The sequence below is a fragment of the Molossus molossus genome, unplaced genomic scaffold, assembly GCF_014108415.1.
Source record: "Molossus molossus isolate mMolMol1 unplaced genomic scaffold, mMolMol1.p scaffold_m16_p_1, whole genome shotgun sequence".
NCBI classification, from domain to species: Eukaryota; Metazoa; Chordata; class Mammalia; order Chiroptera; family Molossidae; genus Molossus; species Molossus molossus.
This window is the reverse complement of record NW_023425344.1, coordinates 187,852,035-187,873,606: the sequence shown is the minus strand read 5'-3', so window position 1 is coordinate 187,873,606 and position 21,572 is coordinate 187,852,035. Positions and strand designations below refer to the sequence as shown.

At 35.6% G+C, this 21,572-nt stretch overlaps 2 protein-coding genes across 2 annotated transcripts in view; one reads left to right on the top strand and one right to left on the bottom strand.

The window, feature by feature from the left end:
- Positions 1-21,572, top strand: part of FAM227B (family with sequence similarity 227 member B) — a 234,173-nt gene that overhangs the window by 66,336 nt on the left and 146,265 nt on the right. The window lies entirely within an intron of this gene.
- The window catches only part of FGF7 (fibroblast growth factor 7), a 63,517-nt gene continuing 52,952 nt past the window's right edge, over positions 11,008-21,572 (bottom strand). The window contains exons 3-4 of the mRNA XM_036255492.1: positions 13,157-13,260; positions 11,008-12,120 (exon numbers count right to left, since the gene is read on the bottom strand). Of these exons, the coding sequence (XP_036111385.1) occupies positions 11,926-12,120; positions 13,157-13,260 (299 nt within the window). The 3' untranslated portion in view covers positions 11,008-11,925. The remainder of the gene's footprint in view (positions 12,121-13,156; positions 13,261-21,572) is intronic.

The window sequence follows — 21,572 nt, the reverse complement described above, 5'->3', positions numbered from 1 at the left end:
GGGGAAACTCATTTATTTCCCAATTTTGAAGATGAACTATTCACTAGAAATAGTGAATAATGGTTTGGAGAATTGAAAAAACCCACACTGAGGCCAAAGTGGTCAGAGATACAATGACAGCAGTGGGTTGGAATTTCTAATCCTCTGAAAGAAACTGCACCTCCACTGGGGAAGTACAGCTCTGCTACACTCCATTGTTTTTGGTAGGGGCTTTATACCATTTCAAAAAGGCAAGGATTGCTTAATGAGGTTTCTTCTGTAAAGTACTTCTTTTCTGTAAACTTCTGCTTAAATTGTGACTACTGGAAATCTGTTTAAGTAGAAGTTTATTCAAATCTATGTGTTTATTTGAACTTTAAACCTCTTATATTTCTCTAGAGCCCTAGACTGCTTTTAAAGCTGTCTTATGAGTTTTTATATTAATTCTCAGTGATTGCCTTTCCTCCACATAGTGATTCAGAGATCCAGGCTGTTCCATCTTCTGGGGTCAGCATCCTATAGAACACCATAGTTATTAAAGGTAATTTGAATCAGGAGAATAAAAGAGAAATAGGCATGTACTCTTAAAAGTCTTGGCTTGGAAGTTACCCATATCCCTTATAATCACATACCATTAATGAGGACTAGCCATGGCTATATCTAGATGTTAGGAGGCTGGCAAATAAAAACTGGCGGGGCCTGGCTGGTATGGCTCAGTGGACTGAGCAATGTCCCATGGACCGAGGGGTCCAGGTTCAATTCCTGGTCAGGGCACATGCCCAAGTTGCCCTCTTGATTCCCATGAAGGGGCATTCAGGAGGCAGCTGATTGATGTTTCTATTGCTCCTTTCCTCTCTGTCTCTAAAAAGTCAATACAAACATATTTAAAAAATAAATAAAAACTGTGGCTGGGGAAACTGCTACATAGTGACAACTCTATACCATGGAAGAGAGAGCACACATTTTGGAGGACAGTTAAAGAAAAGTGCAGTACTCTTTATGGATTAAGTGCTTTTGCTATGGCCAGTAATAACATTTGAGTAGTCAGACAAAAATTTTGTAGAATTTGTATTCACTGCTATGATAAAGCAGTGGTGATACTAACAAATATGAATTTTTGATATGTATAAAGAAGTATGTCAACATTTAGATCTGCACAATTCACTGAACCACTATTTTTCAAATAACCAATGTATTATAGTATAAATAATTATACATGGATTTTAAAAAGCGTGACACCTCAATGGATTTTAATGTAACAGAGTACACAAGTCACAGTGACATGTCTCAAATTCCACATTGCTAACCACCCTTACGAAACTACAACTTCTAAAATTTTGGGGCAGTATCAAAGAATATTCACAATTATATAAAAAGACTATTAAAATAGTCCTTTTTCCAAGTACTTATCTGTGTGGTACTGGATTTTCTTTATATACTTCAATATATAAGTATACTTCAAAAACTCATGTCACAACAGAAGTAGATATTGGAATTCAGCTGTTTCCTATTGCCAGAGGTTGGAGATTTTTTAAAATGGAAAACTATGTTACTCCTTTCAAAGCTTTTTCATTAAAATAATTTTTTTTCAAAAAATATGCTATTTATGTTAACATGAAATTGAATTATTACTGTTGTTTTTAGTGAACTAATAGATAAATGCTTAAGATTTATCAGTTTTAATATCTAATATAAGAAATACTAGTAGAGTCCGGCTGGTATGGCTCAGTGGTGGAGCATTGACCCATGCACCAAGAGGTCTCTAGTTTGATTCCCAGTCAGGGCACATGCCCAGGTTGTGGGCCAGATCCCCAGTGCGGAGCATGCAGGAGGCAGCCAATCAATGATCTCTCTCATTGATGTTTCTATCTCTCTCTCCTTCTCACTTCCTTTCTCTCTAAAATCAATAAAAAAAAAAAAACTTTAAAAAAAAGAGAAAGAAATACTAGTAGATACGAAAATTATATACACAAAAATTCTTTGGTGTTTTCAGTTACTCTTAAGACTGTTCAGTCCCTGAGGCCGAGAAGTTTGAGGACCACTACCCTATAGGAAATTGCTGCAAAGGCTTGACCCTGGCCTCTGAGAACTACCAAACCCAGCTTACCAGTTCTACAGTTTCTGTGTTGCTTATCCCCAAGGTGGACCCAATCATCACGGTGTAGAATCCCTAGCATTAGACTCAGATCATTTATCTACTCAGGATACAAGTGTTTTTTGATTTGGAGAGTTTTCTACAGATTCTAATGTCTTCTCTAGTCTGATATATTTAACTTGCACATAAAAGACTTGAATGTCCTTGAGCATATCATATAACCCTGCTTAGCCTAATTTTTCCACCTGAAAGAAAATGAGGTGATTGGAATAAATTATTTTTATATTCCTCCTTTCTAAAATTTGTGACTCTATAACTCATATCCATAGGAGCTGAATAATCTTCCAAAGTGGTTGTTGACTATTGAGGGGGAGTTAGCAGTAGAGACTGGTGGCTCAGATTTATTATTTTAGAGTATTTGCCCCTCTACAGTTCTCTCCCTCTCTCTGCCTTCATGTGTTAATACTTTAGTTCGCGTGCTGTAGGAATGCCAAGGCAGGTCAGGAGCAAAGCCGCAGTAAAACATGAGTATATACGAGCTTGTGTGCATATATGGCTTTCAAGGAATAAAATAGCTTATGCTCCTTGTATAGTGATATTTCAGAATTGCTTCTTCTAATCCAAACATATTTAAAACATACTTTTTTTTCTTGACACTTGAGATGCTTACTGTCATGTGAGGTTAACTTTTCTCCAGAATTTTATTTTTTTCAATTTTTATTAATTTATTTTTGTTACAGATAATCCCCCTTTCCCCCAGACTCCCTCCTTCTCCAGAATTTTAAAATAAGAGGATTTTGTTTGTAATGAAGTAAACAGACAGCAGATAGTTAAAATTTGCCTTCCACACAGAGTGGCATATCTCCTTTTTAGGACTGGGATGTAAGCAGTTATAGATTCAGTATCTGGAATCACTCAGGATTTACAAGCCAGCTTCCCTTAACTGGTGAATTGTTAGATTATTTACAAAACTAAAGGTTTAATATTTATTTCTCTTATTATGGTATAACACCATATAACCTTTCAAACTCAGATAAAGATCACTTAAAAAATATTTCTAGCCCTGGCCGGTTTGGCTCAGCAGTTACAGTGTCGGCCTTCGGTCCAGAGAGACCCGGGTTTGATTCCCACTAAGGGCACGTATCTCGGTTGCAGTTTGTCCCTGGCCCTGGGTTGTATGAATGGCAGCCACTCAATATGTTGATGTCTCTCTCTCTCTCTCTCTCTCTCTCTCTCTCTCCCTCCCTCTCTCTCTCTCTCCCTCCCTCTCTCTCTCTTTCTCTCTCTCCCTCCCACTCTATCTGAACAAAAAATGGAAAAATGTCCTCGGGTGAGGATAAAAAAAATGTTTCTATACTTCTCCCCTAATTTTTAAACCCAATTTTTCTTCTTTATCTGGACTTTAAGCTTAAAACATTAAATACTCCATGATTTTTTAATAACCTATAGTTTAAACAACAAGCACCTTTAACAATCCTTATAATCAGTTAACATGTAGCTTTTATGTACCTATGTACAAATTACTGCACACGGTGCTGTGGGGAGATAAAAATAGAAAAGAAAGGTAGTAGTTTCTCATACACAAGTACAAGTTGTCACTCGGAAAATAGCATGTTTCAGAAATACTTAAAGTACTAGCCAGATGTATGAGCTAGTTAAACTTTAACTTGCACCTCTGTCATTTGCTACCTCTTCTCTGTCACCAATGCTTAGAGACAATTAAAAAATAACCCTTAAAACTTGGACATAAGGTAGCTCTCTGAAAATTAATCCAGTACAATTTCAACATTGTGCTTCTCATTAGACATCATTGAAAGAAAACCAAGAAATTTGCATGGCTAGAATGAGGAAACTCCTAAGACACTAATAAGATGGCCAGAGATATAAATTCCCAATGTAATTTAGTAAGTTGTATTTTTGTATTGTTGTTGGTTGTATTTTATACTGTATGGAGAAAGATGATATGAACACAAGTTGGGTAAACAACATGTAGCACAAAATAGAGGTAGCCCAAAGAAACAGTCACTGGCAGTGTTTTTACAGAACTATCCAGATTTGATGATTGTGAATTAGGTTTCATAATTTGGTTATTACATGTTTTAAAACCATTTACCTCTCTTTGCTTTGATGTCATGCTTACCAAGCAACTTTCTAATTACTAATTTAGCTTTCAAGATAAGATAATTTTTCATGGTCTGCCATAAGGTGACCTGCAAATCTCCGCCCCAAATATGTTGGTCATTGATTGGTGACAGTTGTCAGAGGTGCTGGACAGCATAAAAAAGCAATGGTTTTTTATTTTATTATAAAATGTATTAATATACTCTATCGAGTGATATGGAAATGTCATGAGAAGAAGTGAATAACAAGAATTAGAATACTTCTGAGCGAGTCACTAGTTTGAACAAAACATTTGCAGCAACTACATTTACTTCAACACTGACATAATGTTTTGCAATGAGGTATGCTCATTATTCTGTTACTGAGATAGAATTGGATTATTCATTTGTTCACTGAATATTTACCGCAGGCTTACTCTGTGCCAGACACTGTTAAAGGTGCTTTGGGATATGTAAGTGAACAAAACAGATAAGATCCTTTTCTTTACAAAATGTATGGTCTAGTGATGAGATAAACACAAGGGACTAAGGAAACTTTAAGGTATGTGTTCAGCAGTGAGAAGTTTGGACAGGTAAGGTAGAGCCAATGGTTTGGCAGCTTTGGATGCTATTTAAGGAATTTAAATCCAATAGGAAGTAAGGAGCCAACATCGGTTCTTCAACTGGCAACTGACATAGTCACTGTCATATTTTAGGAAGATGAAGGAATTAGGTAGCATCTGAGATGAGGAGGAAGTTGAGACAGAAGAATGATTAGGGAACTATTGCTATACTCTAGACATAGGTAATGAAGTTGTAGAAGGACCAAGAAAGATGCATCTGAGATGTTGAGAAAGAATAAACTAGGTGGGTTTTGGTGATACCTGATAGTCAAAGGGATGTAGAGAAGAATAAAAGCTGGCCAAATTTTGAGTAAAACTATTAGAGAAAATATTTATGCACTCCCAAGTACTGTTGGTTTGAATATATATCTGAAAAAGCTTTCTGAAAAGTCAGTTTTCAATTTGCATTTTTAAAGAAATTTTTTGGTCCAATAATTCTATTTCCTATAATCATTTTAAGGAAAAATCAGAAATGTAAATAAGCATGTCCAGAAAAGTTTGTTAGTGAAAAAATTCAAACAACCAAAATAACCAACCATAGATCTATTTAATAAAAATAGAAAATTAGAAGCCCTGTCATCTAGCCTACTCAGGTTCATTAATTGGTTGATTAATAGAAAATTTTTATTAAAGTGGGGAATCATTAAATTGATATATACATGCCTTATTTATTTTATTTCAAACATCATATATATTCATTTGTCAATTTCTAATACAGGGCTATGGCCTTTCCTCTGAGTATAATTTTAATAATTGTCATACCCATTAAATATTATCTACAGTGCCCTGTTTGGTTTCTATAAAATGGACTGAGAATTCAATATCTACCAACAATCTAAGTACATAGCTCTGTGTTTGTATTACTTTTTTCCTGGTGTCTTCCCATGCCTGATATAACATACAAGTTTTTAATCACTTTGTTTATTGTCTTTCTATAAGCCACTCTAAGAACTTTGGCTTCTATTCTGAGTAATGTGGAAAACAACTACAGTTTTAAACACAATTATTGCATTATCTGAAATAGAATTTAACAAAATCACACTGGCTGCTCTGTTTGAGAATTAACTATGGAGGAGTGAAGGGGCACATACCCTTTGTGCACTTTATACTCCATAACTGTTCCAATGCACCCTTTCTAGTGTTCGGATTTCCTTTTAGCCTCAATTGTAAATAGCAAAAATGCAGACACATCTGGGAAAACTAGGGAGCCAAAGTCATGAAGACTTCTAAATCGCATTTGCAAGCATAGAATTGGATGGGAAGAAATATAAGTCTTATCAGGGTGTTTAAGGAAGACACAAAGGTGAAGAACCAGGTATAGTTCCTAAAGAGATTACCCCCTGCCTGCCTCATTTAGCTAATTGGCTCTCAAATGCATAGGCACAGTAGAATTTCCTGAGGAGCTTTAAAAAATACCATTGCCGCCCTGGCCAGTTTGGCTCAGCGGTTAGAGCGTCGGCCTGCGGTCCGGAGAGACCTGGGTTCGGTTCCCGCTAAGGGCACATACTTCGGTTGCGGTTTGTCCCCGGCCCTGGTTGGTCGTGCAGGTGGCAGCCACTCGATGTGTCCCTTCACGTCGATGTTTCTCTCTCTCTCCCTTCCTCTCTCTCCCTCCCACTCTATCTGTACAAGAGGTGGAAAGGTGTCCTCGGGTGAGGATAAAAAAAAATAAAAATAAAAATAAAAAATACCATTGCCTGGGCCCCACCCCAGATACACTGATGCAACTGGCCTGGGGTGGTGCCTTAGAATCTTTTTTTTTTTAAATCCCAGATAATTCCAGTGTACATCTAGCAATAAAATCAATTGTTTTTCAAGTCTTTGGGAGTCTTTTTATCCTCAGATGGTCTTGGGCAACTTGTGATTGACTACCTCCACCATCCAAACTCTCCATGGCTCAAGGAATTTCAACTGTCATCTATGATCTTACTCTCTTGAAGTAGAACAGTGGAGGGGAGGATTATCTTCAGGTTGGCTCTGAAGACAGGGTCATTTCCTTCATTTGGAGGCAAAGTAATATTGCTAGTTTTTCAGCTATATTAGGATTCTAAGGAGGCACAGCCCCAGCTAATAGGAGTTCAGAACTGTGGTTCAAACCTTTTCTCAGAGAATGGATCATACAGTACCCCTCAGGGAATGAATCATACAGTATCCCTCAGGGAAGGATCAAGAATGTCGCCACATATAATATACCTATTTCTTTTTCTGCTGATTGGCTCACAACAGCTATGAATTGCTGTAATTGGGCACTAAGGAATCCCATCTGTGGTAGTGGCCTCAAAACCATCCAGTTCATGACTTATGTTAGGCAGCCTTTAAAATGGCCTCCAATGAGCTCTGCTTTCTAGTAGTTACGCCTATGTGTAATTCCCTCTCCTTGAATATAGGCAGAAGTGATGGAACATTATTTTCAAGATTAGGCTATAAAAATATAGTGGCTTCCATTTGGGGCATACTCTCTCATTCTCTTTGATTCCTTGCTCTGTGGGAAACAAACTGCCATGTTTTAAGCCATGCTGTGGGGAGGCCCACATCGTGAGGAAGTGGTGTGTTGGGCCAACAACCAGTGAGGATCTAAGACAAATCCCTCTGCAAGGTGAGCATTAAAATAATAGATGACTGCAGGCCTGGCCAACACCTTGACTGCAGCCTTATTAGAGATTCTAACTAGAAACACCCATCAAAACAATGCCCAGGTTCCAGAGCACATAAACTATTGGATAATAAGTATTGTCTATTTAAGCCACTAACTTTTAAGATAAGGTGTTTACTGCAGTTAGATAACTGAGACATGGCTGGATTAGTCAAGAGCAAGGCCTGTCAAATTTTAGTTAAATGTTATTATTCATCTCACATTTTAATTATTAGAATATAAGTTCTGATGATATGTAAGAAAATTAGTTTGTGTAGGTTCTCACACATTTAATGATGAGGATTTAGAAACTGAAGCCACATAATAATCAGAACGTAAAAGAGAAAAAACATGAGCCATCTTCTCAGGTTAGAGTAAATACGGGTATTGTTGGGAAAAGACTAGGACTTTATTATTTTTTGCTTCCTGTTAAGTCTCTTCAACTCAAATTTTTTTGATAAACCATTCAAAGTCAGAGGATAAGTGGGAGCACATGTGAGCCTAAAGGAACATCACCTTCACCGAAAGCAGCAGTTTCGTTGAATAAATATGGAAGTAAATAGAGTAGCCTGACGACCATGTTGAGTTAGACATAAAGTTTTAATAAACTATTTCATATTAAGATAATGCATTATGAACTCTAACCACGGAGGCCAATTAATACATAGTTTCTAAAAACTCTGTTTTGGGGTGATCATGGAAATGGTTGAGGCTGATAGTCATCTGGTCCCCACAAGTTAGTCACAGTGGCCTGCATCTATTCTGATAGATCTGTGGTATATTCTGATTGACCAGTAACCACTCAGGCAGGTCATTACATATTTTTAATATCACTCTCGTTCATAGTGAACTTTAGATAACATTTTGGTTTTCTTTAGCTGTGTGTCATCTGTGTGTAAAGTTGGACTCTCAGAGACTGCAGGATCTCTTTGTCTCTTACTCATGCCCAAATATATGGCACTAGGGTGGTGGTATAAATGAAGCCACATTGTAAATGTGTACATCTTTCTGATGCATCACTTTTACTCACTGGTGTCAATTTAATATTAAAACAAACACAAATGTATTGTGGAATAAAATGCAAAAATTACGTGAATCTTAAGAGAAAGAAGATTTTTTTTAAGTAGTGTCCTTGGTGGGTGACCTTAGACTCTCATTCTCTACCTCTATTATTGATATTTCAGTAGAAGATTGTGAGAGGTACTGATTTAGGGTATTTGTGGTTATACCATTGCATTTACTATACTTGGCCCCATAGTCCATCTGTGTGTTCTTTGTCACTCTAGAGAACCAGAAGTACAAACTCAAAGAGATGGAAACTAAGAATTCATCTCCATATCTCTTCTCTTCTATCAAGTTTAATGTATAGCCAACTCAAAGGCTGATAATTTATATTGTGGCTTTTTTATGTGAAAATGTTTTAGTTCACTATCTACACTGAAAGTACCTTCTTGATTAACTTATTTTGCTAACAATTTCTATTTTTTTAATTTTTTCCTTCCTAATTATTGGAAACCTATATATTTAAGCAATATTCTCTCTCAAAGGCCATTTTAAGAAAAGGTCACTCTATTTCTAAGGCTATTTTGCACAACACTCTCCATTTGCAAATAAAGGGGTACATGTAAGAGTTGAATAGGAATCAGGATTAGAAATTGCATCATTTCTTTCATCCTTTTGAGTAAGATCATCACAGCATAGACTAATCGACTGTATATGAAATGAGTTGTCAAAACATAAGTCATCTTTGCATGCCAATGTAAATAAATATCATCTCTCAATAGAATTTTTCTTAATGAGACCACTAGCTAATAATCAGCCTATGAGTAGGAAGCACATGCTAAGTGCCCTAGACTCTTGTGACAGCTCTCTACCTGACCAGGTGTGTGACTTTGGATATATCACAATCTTCATTTCTTGGTCTACAGATGAATAGGAGGGACTAAGGCCCCTTGCAGTTTTAAGATTCTAGAATTCTAAACATATGCAACTAGTGCAGATATTCTAAAATGTACATGATGAATGTACAGAGGAGGGGACAATTAAAAGTAAGTGTTTCCAGAAACACTAGCAGATTGGAATTACCGCTAAATATTGGTTTACTTAATTGAGCATTGCTGTGTAATTTGATCATAACTATAATTTCATAGACAAAGAATATTTGCCCTAACAAGCTTATATGTTATATGTATATATAATATTTCTGCTTACATTTCCATATAATCATGTGTCACCCTAAATTCTTTTTTTAAATGTTAATGTCCATGAATAACATTGTATTGTAACACAACCATGCCCATCCACTGATTTATTGTATGTGGCTGTCAGGCCACAGCTGTGACACAGTCTGTGTGGTCTGCAGAACCTAATATATATCATCTGGGCCTTTATAGAAAAGGATCGCCAGCCTTTGCTGTACATAGTTCCATGGTTCTCAAAGTGTGGTTCCTGGAACAGCATCAGCATCACCCTAACTTTTAAAGATGAAGTAAATTAGTTTCATTATGAATTTTCTTTGATATTCAAACATTGAATCAATTCATATAAAAGTTGATTATGGCAGACATTCTGCTAGGTACTAAGGAGATAAATATGAAAAACATAGGTCCTCCTCTGCCCTCACATGTTCACAATACTTCAGTCAGAAATCTAGACCTAGGCTGGTAAGGCCTTTGAGTCAGATAACAGTTAAAAAGATCATTCATGGCATCTCCCCAGAGTATATCTGGGGAAGGGCAGTTCTTTCCAGCTCCCTGCAGCCTGATAATATGGGTGAGACACAAGAAAATCATTTGGACCTGTTGTTTCTGTTGACTTAGCCATTTCATCTAACTCTCATCCATAAATGTATTACCAGATAATATTTGCATAGAACAAAAGAAATTGAATGACAAATATTTTCAAACTAAAAATACCAAGGTGAGCATGCCAATAGTATAATTTAGATAAATTCTGACCTTCTATTAATGAATATATAAAATGCTACCATGATCTGCCAATGGAAGAATTATGAGTGGACATTTATTTTCCTGATCAGCTCATTATCTGTAGCCTGATCGCAAGCCTTTCTGATATGCTGGTCCTCAATACCCTATTTTGGGCCCTGTGCTCTTGCTGTCTAGTAGGAAAACAACTTTTAGTGCTACCATACTTGAATGTCTATATTTCTAGAGATTCGAAAAATTACTAACTTTAAATATGTATGTTTTTAAAATATGGTATTTTTCTATTGAACAACTCAAATATAGTCCAACTTTAAATTTCTGTTAAGTTGTTTTAACTTAATATGAGTCAGCTTAATTGACAAGAGTATGTGGCAAAGCATATTTCACATTTTTGGATTGCTCCCTGTAAGACATCTATTGTGAGAAAGCTGCAGACTGTCATTCTTGTCTGTCGTCCAGGATCTGCTGGCCCGGGGCTGTGTGCTGGACCTGGTGTTGGTCACCAGGGGCGGGAGCTTGCACTTGAGCCAGCCGATTCAGTTATTGCTTTAGAATTAAAAGCATATGAAACAGATACAGCTTATTAAGGTTGTTTTTTATAAATAACATAAACTTAAATAACAAAACAATAAAGTTCATATACAACTTAAAGTAGAGTTTAATGCTGTAACCACTGAGGAAAAAAAAAAAAAGAAGCATGATTATTTGTGGGGAAAACATTATTAAAAGCCATATTCCTGAATATGAATTATACAAAAGATAGATTATATTACTTGAATTTTAACGTTTAGGGATTATAAAATGTTATTTTGTGGCAAGTGAGATGAAGTACAATATTATTATCATTGTTGCTATTTTATATACAAGATTTTTGAAGACATCCTTATAGCAATACCCTTTCAATTTGAGCAGCATTAGGAATTTGTTCCTGTTAATAGGCACAAAAGTGTTCTAATAATATACTTTTGTAAAACCACCTATTTGATTCAATTCCATAATACAATCTTTGAAAATATTCCTTCTTTTCTGATTAGAGATTAAGTGAATTATAATGTTTCACTAGAAAGCATTTCAACTACTGCTCATCTTCCATAGTTAGCATTGGCTTGATTATCTGACAAATCATTCCAGCAGCCTGTAGGTCTGACTTATCTTATATAACATCATCTGCATTATTATTATTATAGCAGCCATTTAATAAGCAGAAAAGAATATTTAAATAATCATTATCAGATAATCAAATCATTACTCTTAAGGGTAAATTAATTTAAGAAAAAAACTTTACTATTACTAACATCATGATTGTACAACCAGTTTTACAATTTTTTACAACTTTTAGTTACTAAATCTGATTTTTGTGTTTATTTTTCAAATCTTTCTTTAATGCAGTCTCTTAAAATAAACATAAATGCGCAAGTCCAGCTTGATCAGTTTTTCAGTAGTTTTCCAGCCTTTCTTGGTTACTTAAAAAGAATAGGAAAGAAAAGAAAAGAAAACAGTCCACTTAAAGAAATCTCCCTGCTGGAACTGGTTTCTTATAGACCATATATAATTAGGTTATTGCCATAGGAAGAAAGTGAGCTGTTTTTTGTTCTTTCTTCGTTTTTTTCCCTCTTACAGGAACCCCTTTTTGGTTTAAGGCAACAAACATTTCTCCTCCACTGTGTGTCCATTTAGCTGATGCATACGTGTTGTAGTGGTTTTCCAGAATTAATTCTTTGAAGTTGCAATCTTCATTGCATTCTTTCTGTTAAAACAACAAACAAACAACATTATCCACATGACTTTTAGAGGGGCTCAATTAAACAAAGAGTAAGCAGTAATATTTGGTAGAATTAAAACATGACTTTTTTGAGTGGTATAATGAAGTTTATTAGATATAGGTTAGCATATCTGCAAGAAAATAAGACATCTTAAATTTTTTTTAAAGATTAAATGATACACATTTAATTAAGCAACATCATTTCAAACATGTAGCTTTTGTCAGTCAGTGCTTCTATTCTTTAATATTAAGAGCTATTTCCTCCTTATTAGCAACTTGCATATAACTCTGCCCAAGTCACTCATTCCCTAACCACTGAGATTGATATATAATTAGCAGAGCTCTGCCCCCCTCCGCTGAAAGACATATTTCACAACCTTTCTTCATTTACTACTATACTGCCCACAATAGTGATAGAAAATAAAGTTAATTTATTTGTTCATCCATCTGATCATTCATTCATTCATTCATTCATTCAGTTAAACCTGTATTTTTATGTAACTAGCCTGTTCTATGGGACTACAAAGGAAAGTCAATTGTACTTTTTCACTGTGGGATGAACTGTTACACAGTTCACATTGTAATAAGTAGGAACAATGGGAATGCTTGTAGTTCAAAGCCCATGCTTTTGGGATTGATGTTGATAAACAAACTTCTGAATTTTTTTCCCCAAGAATTTTCATGTCAGCAATGTGAAAATTGAGTGAACTTTAACAAATGGAGCTTTAATACTGACAAATGGAAATTTTAGATTTCAAGTATCTAAAATGCACATGGAATGTTAGAGCTAGAAGAATCCTTAGAGGTTAGTTAAACTCATTGTGCAGTTGAAGAAACCAAAGTCCAGAGAGCTAAGTAATTTGTCCAAAGTCACACAGAAAACACTTTTCTCAATGCTTGAATATAAAATATTATAATGAAATCATTAAATTGCATGGTTAAAGATAAATAAATTCTATTTTTACTTTTCAGAAAGGGAAGATGTTTGAAAAATTAAAGCTAAGCTATCGATTATTAATACCTTTGCATAGAGTTTTCCTTCTTTGTTCATTGCAAGAAAATATTCACTTTCCACCCCTTTGATTGCCACAATTCCAACCTCCACTGTCCTGATTTCCATAATATCTGCAAGGAATCACAGAAAGATATGTCAATTATTCATTCAACTTTGCAGATTATGCAAGAATGACCATTTGTCTTTATTGCTGTTTCAATTGGAAGTTAAGATTATTGTGATTATTTACTTAGCAGATACACACAAACACTAGATTACTAGTTCATATTAAATATGTACAAACTATTGATTTTTCATTTTGTAGAAAAATATACTTATCTGGATTCAATGAAATAGTTACATATTTGGATTTAGCTTTTTCTTCTCTAGAATTACATTTCTAATGTACAAGAATAATAACAGTAACATTAATAGCTAAGGTTTAATGAACTTATACCTCATGCTAATTATTGCAGTGCTTGCTTATGCCTTAACACATCTACTTATCACCAAAACTATGAGGCATGTACTCTTGTTATCCCCAGTTTACAGATCAAGAAGCTCAGGCTTAGTAATTTGCCCAAATTCTCTCAGCTGGTGAGTGGCAGAAGTGGAATTTGAACCCAGATGGTCTAGCTCTTAATCATTATATAATACTATAAAAGTATATCATACACTAACATCTTTTTTTTTTTTAATCCTCATCTGAGGACATCTTTCCATTTTTTGTTCAGATAGAGTGGGAGGGAGGGGGGGAGAGAGAGAGAGAGAGAGAGAGAGAGAGAGAGAGAGAGAGAGAGAGAGAGAACATGGACGTTGAAAGGAACACATCCCGCACAACACAATCAGGGCCAGGGACAAACTGCAACCGAGGTATGTGCCTTTAGCGGGAACCGAACCCTGGTCTCTCTGGACCACAGGCCGACGCTCTAACCGCTGAGCCAAACTGGCCAGGGCGATATGCTAACATCTTTACTTTTCTACTTAAACTGTATCTTACAAATTATTGCTAATAGAATATCTCTTGAAGATACTAAATTAAATAAAAAATCCACTTAAACAATAGTAAATGATGGTAAACAGGACCTAAACTTCAAAAAAGATTAATACAGTGATACCTCGGTTCTCGAACATAATTCGTTCCAGGAGGACGGTCGAGAACCGAATTGTTCGAGAACCGAAGCAATGAACCCAATAGGAAAGCGTGACTCCACAAAGCGTGACTCTCTCTCTGCACTCACACTGATGACGCAAGCAAGGCGTGCTGGGCCGAATGAACGCCATTCGGCTCAACTCGGCTCATCTCGGAAGTTCGAGTTCCAAATATTTGTTCGGATTCCGAGACAAAAGTTTCTCGAATCTCCTGGTCGAATACCGATTTGGTCGAAAACCGAGGCGTTCGAGAACTGAGGTATCACTGTAGTTAGTTTTTTGATACATGAAAAGATGATTTGAAACCAAATTATGATTCCTACTCATATGTTATTTTATAAATGTATACCTTTCTAAGTAATTGTTTAATCTTTGTTGAAATTTATTTTATAAAACATATAGTTTCCACAAGAATGTTAACCTATTATCTTTTATTATGCATCTTTTCCTTAAGTGCTGTATTTTAGTGACTCATAATAAATATAGTAAAACTCAAAAAAAATTATTTTTAATTTTTAAATATGCTTTTATTGATTTTTTGAGAGAGGAAGGGAGAGAGAGATAGAAACATGAACTGGCTGGCTCCTGCACACCCTGCACTGGGGATCGAGTTCACAATCTGGGCATGTGCCCTGACCAGGAATCAAACCGGAACCTCACCTCTCAGTCCATGAAACGATGCTCAGTCCACTGAGCCACACAGGCTGGGCTCAAGAAAATTTTTTTTTTTTTATCCTCACCTGAGGACATTTTTTGATACTTTGTTCGGATAGAGTGGAAGAGAGAGAGAGAGAAATATCGACATGAAAGGGACACATCCAGTGGTTGCCACCCACACCACCCAACCAGGGCCGGGGACAAACTGCAAATGAGGTCTGTGCCCTTAGCGGGAACCGAACCTGGGTCTCTCTGGACCACAGGCTGACGCCCTAACTGCTGAGCCAAACCGGCCAGGGCTCAAGAAATTTTTAAAGCTAATTTGGGAATTAAAAATTTAGTGAACTTTTTATGCTATTATTGTTAATTAAACTTTCAACATGAAGATGCAAACATGAGACATTCTCTTCCCTGTGCCTCACACAATACAAAGAAAATTCCAAGTCAAAATTATCTGCATAAATTGAGACTCCAAAAACTATTTTCTAAAATGTTCATCTAACTAAAGGAAAATCTGATGTTTTGTTCCATGCCTTCACTTCATCCCCTTACTTAATCTTTTTTGCTTCAGTTTTCTTATCTGGAGAATAAAATGGTTACCCTGTTCATCGGGATTCATGTAGCCTGGCTGATATTTGTTATGTCTCGCGTATGTGCTACAGATAGAAGCCGTTCTCCAGTCTCCTGTGCTTGGCACCTGTCAGGGCGCATCCACTTGAGCGTCCTACAGCTGCTCATCTAGAAACTGGGCTCAGTGAAGAAAATTCAAAGGAGTGGATATTAATCTTCTTAAGTATTTATGGAGCATTGCCTGAACACATAATACTGTGCTGTAATTTTAGGATACAAATTCAGAAAAATGGCCCTGGTTTCTGAATTCCAGAAGTTAGAATCTAATATAAGCAGCAAACGCATCTGTAGATAAACTTGAATTGAAAAACACTTTTTGGAAAACAGCACTGAAGAAGAGGCTGAGGGAAACCTTAGCAATTGTTTACAAACACACAAATGCTTATGCAATCGGGCAGCGTTTCACACGTGGTCACTGGGAGCCAGCTCTGTGCAGGTCAGTCGGAGACAACCCCTGCGCTCCGGGAGCACTGTGACTGGTAGCTAGCTCTTCTTGTGTTCATTAAAGGAACAGTGAAGGTAATCATTTACTCTGCCACAAAATCCGATTCAGTTAAATTTGTACTAATACAATAAATTAATACTGAAGAAATGAAGTGATTTAACATATTTGCATTGCATTCAAAATTGAGTAAATGTATCTATTTAAGGATGTATGGAGTAGTTGGTTTCTAAAGATCTCACCACTGCAAAATTATATAAAGTCAAATATTTTCCTTATTTTCAAGTCCATTTACTCCTGCTTTTCCTTCCTTCATTCAATATTACATTTTTTCTTAGATAAAAACAAGAGTACTAATGAATAGGCTTAGGGTATCTTTCATGCTCAATTGTAATTAGAGAATGGAATCTGTAATGTTTGCTGGCTTTTCCTTTATAGACCAGTTGTCCACACTATCTAGAGGTATTGTTAATTATGATATGTCCAGTCATGACAATATGTTCATATTGTCCTACCTCTAAACGCTTTTTCTCTCTATCCCCTGCCTGTCTATTGCCCATCTTATTTTTGTTGCATTCTGATGCTTAATAAGTGATGAACATTGCTAATCGTATCCTGCCACATATCAGGGTTAATGATACAAAAATATCTTTAGATTTTTAACAGTGCACTTCAAAAGTGAGCAAAATATTTGAACATATGCCTTATCAAAGTAGATACGTGGATAGCAATAAGTATATGAGAAGATGCTCAGTCTTTTATCTCGGAAGCTAAGCAGGTTCGGGCCTGGTTAGTACTTGGATGGGAGATGCTCAGTCTTTTAAGATTCTACCTTTAACTGGTATTGAAACAGACTTGAAAATGGTAAGGTTCCTGATTCAGGAGGGTTCTTAATTGTTTAATGTATTTAAACAACATCTTCCACTAGGAAATCAAGAGATTTAAAAGTCGAATGCTTAGGAGAGCATTAAGTAATGTTGGCAGAATCAGTACCTTATCAACACTGCCTTTCTAGTCTGTCCTTCCACATGTACTGTGCCCTCTTTTATTCAAGAAAATCCAAGAATGAAGAAACTGTAGTGACCATTTTTTTGTTCAACTGCAGAATGGAGAAGTGATGCTCCTACAGATTCACTGATCTTTTACTGTCTCCATAGTTTCCCTTTTCCAGAATGTTACCTAGTTGGACTCGTACAGCAGGCAACTTTTTAGATTGGCGTCTTTCTCTTAGTTATGCACACTAATGGTTCCTCCGTGTCTTTTCATGAACTGATCGCAGAAAAAATATTTTTCATGTTTCATTGCACAGAAATTCACTGCTCCCCCATCCCAGTTCCTTGAATATTTCTTTTCTCTGAATCTTTTAAGCCTTATGTTTAAAAGTTTGGAGGGGACATCTATTAATATATATGTGCTAGCATGATAACTAAACATTATTTTAAAGTTGAAATAAGTGGAGGCAATGGTTTAATGGTTATTAGGCCAATCAGAACATTTAAATGTGTCCTTGACCATTTTATTTATTTATTTTTTTAATTATTTTTATTAATTTCTTTTTGTTACAGATGTTTCTCCTTTTTCCCCCATTGACACCTTCCTTCCCATTCCCCCCACCCCATCCCCAGCTTTGTCATCTATTTTCATTGGTTATGCAAACATGCATATAAGTTCTGTGGTTTATCTCTTCCCCTCAACTCCCCCTCCTCTGAAGTTTGTCAGTCTGTATCCCACCTCTATGTCTCTGTGTCAATTTTGTTGTCCTTGACCATTTTAAATATACTTTCTTGGGCACATTAAAACTAAGAATTGGTGTCAACAAAGGGGAAAAAAAACATTTTTAATGTTGAATGACTTTTATGATTTTCTGTCAAGCCTAGATTGTTGAGTGGGAAATCTTAACCATTGTATGTTTACACTACATTTAGGGCTAAGGATACCATTCATTATTCCATTGAAGTATGTACAAATACATACATATGTACAAAAAATACATCCAGTATATCAAAGACAAAAAGCTCTTAAAACTTAACAGTAAGAAAACAAGCAACCTAATTTTAAAATATGGGCAAAAGATCTGAAACGATGCTCCTGAAAGAAGATACACAAGAGCATTAGATGGCAAATAAGCATATGAAAATCTGCTCAACATCATAAGCCATTAGGGCAGCGGTTCTCAACCTGTGGGTTGCGACCCCTTTGGGGGTCAAACAACCCTTTCACAGGGGTTGCCTAAGACATAACAGTAGTAAAATTACAGTTATGAAGTAGCAACAAAAATAATTTTATGGTTGGGGGTCACCCCAACATGAGGAACTGTATTAAAGGGTCATGGCATTAGGAAGGTTGAGAACCACTGTATTAGGGGATTGCAAATTAAAACAATTACAAGATACTACTGCACAGCTATTAGAATGACTAAAAGCTAAAACACTGACAACACCAGAGGCAGACAAGGATGCAGAGCAGCAGGAACTTGCATTCATTGTTAGTAGGAATGCAAATGGTACCAACACTTTGGAAGACAGTTTGGCAGTTTCTTACTGAACACTGAACATACTCTTATCATACAATCCAGAAGTCCCAAATACGTAGTACATGTGAGGTTTATTATTAATAATGTCTTCAGTGATGGATTAACATCTGCCTACCAAGTTGATGACTTTCCTTTGTGAAATATGCACAGTTATGAGGAGTAAGGTGATAAAGCAAACACACCTTGGGAAGTGTAGGAAATACAAATATTCTATATACAGACCACTACCACACTTGTACGTGTGTGGTATCTCTCAGGTGCATTGAGATGAAAAATCACTGAGATCCAGTAATATTTTAGAAACTTCATCTGATTACTTTAATTGTGATGTCATCAAACTATCTGAACATGAATAAAATATATATAAAAATTCAATTAGAATTTTCTTTTGCTAAAGAAAAAGAAAATGAATGATACCCACAAGTATATGCCAATTGCTAAAATGCATAGGATGGAAAATCACTTCAATATAAATTCAGAAGAGTGTCATGTATCCTAGGTGATGAAGGGAGGATCTGAGGAACAGACAAAGCTTAAGTAAGATCTTGAAGGACGGATAAGGCTGAAAAAGGTGAAATGGAAACACCATGCTAATTGGAAAAGTATATGTAAGACCACGGAGGCAAAGATACCAAGTCATGTTCAGAAGAGTGAAACTACAGCTGGCTGGGGTAGGGAGTGTCTCTAGGTAATAGAAGGTGGAATGGAGTAAAGACTAGATTGCTGAGGGCCTTTACTGTCAATTTAAGGAATTTTAAGTGTTGTTTGTAGACAATGAGGAGGCATTAAGGGTTTGAAATTTGAGAAATGTCAGGATATAAATTGTGTTTTGGGAATTAATTGGGTCTGCTATGTAGATGAGAAGAGAAAATGACAGGAACTTGGTAAACCCAGGTTTCTTCCTATGCTAATATCCATTAATGTTCACACTGACCTATGTATGTTATTATTGTGATTTTTAAATAAGTTAACACATAAACATTTTTAAATGTTTCACTTTAAATTTCTAATACAGAAAAAAGCAATAATTATAATGCATATTTAAAAAGCTCCTCGAGCCCTGGCCGGTTTGGCTTAGTGGTTAGAGCGTTGGCCTGAGGTCCGGAGAGACCCGGGTTCGGTTCCCACTAAGGGCGTGTACCTTGGTTGCAGTTTGTCCCTGGCCCTGGTTGGTCGTGCGGGTGGCAGCCACTCGATGTGTCCCTTTCACGTCGATGTTTCTCTCTCTCTCTCTCTATCTCTCCCACTCTATCTGTACAAATAGAAAAAATGTCCTCGGGTGAGGATTAAAAAAAAAAAAAAAAAATCTCCTCGATAGCTTTTGAGAGTTTTAAAAGGTCTCAAGACTAAAAAGTTTGAAAACAGCTTTTCTAATTTAATTCTATTCGTCTTGTCTGTTTAGTTGCAGTTTGACTGTACTTTGTTAGCTGTACCCTTATATCTGTGCACCGAATGTCTTTGGCTACTTTATGTAACTCTCTATTATACATGGCTTATAAATTAAAACTTCATGACACATGCATGCAGAAATGCTCGATGTGCTCCAAAATGTCTGGAGAATTTCCTAATGATATTTAAAAGTATCAAGTTGCAAATGGTAATTAAATTATGTAAGTAAATAGTAAACTATGTAAAACATCTCATGTTTGATCAGCTTGGTTACTAGTTTAATGTTAGTGTGGCTTTAATTAAAGCACAGGGCTAAGATATGTATGTATACTGCTATGATATTTGTACACTGACACAATTACAAGGGTAGCAAAGAGTTTTTCTAAATATGTGCTGTATTTTTGACATATTAAAATCCTGTATCTCAGTGTTATATTTTTTACATATCCTGCATGTAATTGCTTCAGTTATTATTGTGTGCATGTGCGTGTGTGTGTGTGTTTGCTATTTTAAGTTCATAAGAATTGACCTCAAAGAACAGTAGACTGTTGATTCTATCTCCTCCTAGCTATCTTGGACATCTTCAGTTTTTCTCTTCCTTTTCAATGACAGAAATCTACTTTCCAGATTTTTTTCTTAATCAGGGCCGTTTTAAGATCTTCATAGACCCTAGGTATTATTAATTCCTGAGACCACCCTACACAGATCAAACATTAAAATACATGCATATTTCTCATTAGCTACAATATTTTTAAGTATTTCAAAATTTTGTATAAATGTTCTTTTGAAATAATTTGGCCTAAAGGAACTCATTGAATTTACCATTAGCTATAAATTTTTCTGTAGATATTATACATTCTTAGGAATTCTTACAAGTAAAAAAAATTATCAAATTATTTTTAAAAGTTAGTGCATTTAAAAGTCATGAAACTGGCTTAATGGTATATTTTATATGTTAAATATTTGCTAATCTCTATTTTAATTTTCTTTTCAAGTTATATTGCCAATAGTGCTTCAAAAATGAACTATTGCAAGCGTATAGAATTATTATACCCCCAAATAAAGTTAATTTCAGTATGATTGTCACAATATTTTCTGCAACATACAAAATTATTTAACAAATATTTATCAAGTATTTACTATTGCCAAACCCCATTCTAAGCACAGGTGCTTTACTGACCTGGAGAAGAGTATCTAAACATGAATTGTGGAGTTAATTTTATATTTCTTAACTTATGTTTAAGTCAGTGACCTTTATGCTTTTTATTGTTAGCCAACACCCTGTTAAGGTTATACATTTAACAGCATATGACAATGAATGAACCTATTTATTTAATAGTAAAAGCAATCATGATTTGATTAAATAATTAAAGGATAGATAAATAAACTAGGTCATGAGCAAATTTATCTCATCTCTCTAAGTGCCAAGCATTCATATTTGATAAAACTGTGGAGGCAAAGTATCCTTTTCTAAAATGGAAAAATATAAAATTGATTTTTTAAAAAACTATATAGAAGTTGGAAAAGATTCTTTTATGCCTTTAGTTAAATTAATCTCCCAAGCACCTAAGAAACTTCTAGGTAGTACACATATAATTTCTTGAGAAGGAGTAAGTGAAATTTTTTAGTAAATTGTGACT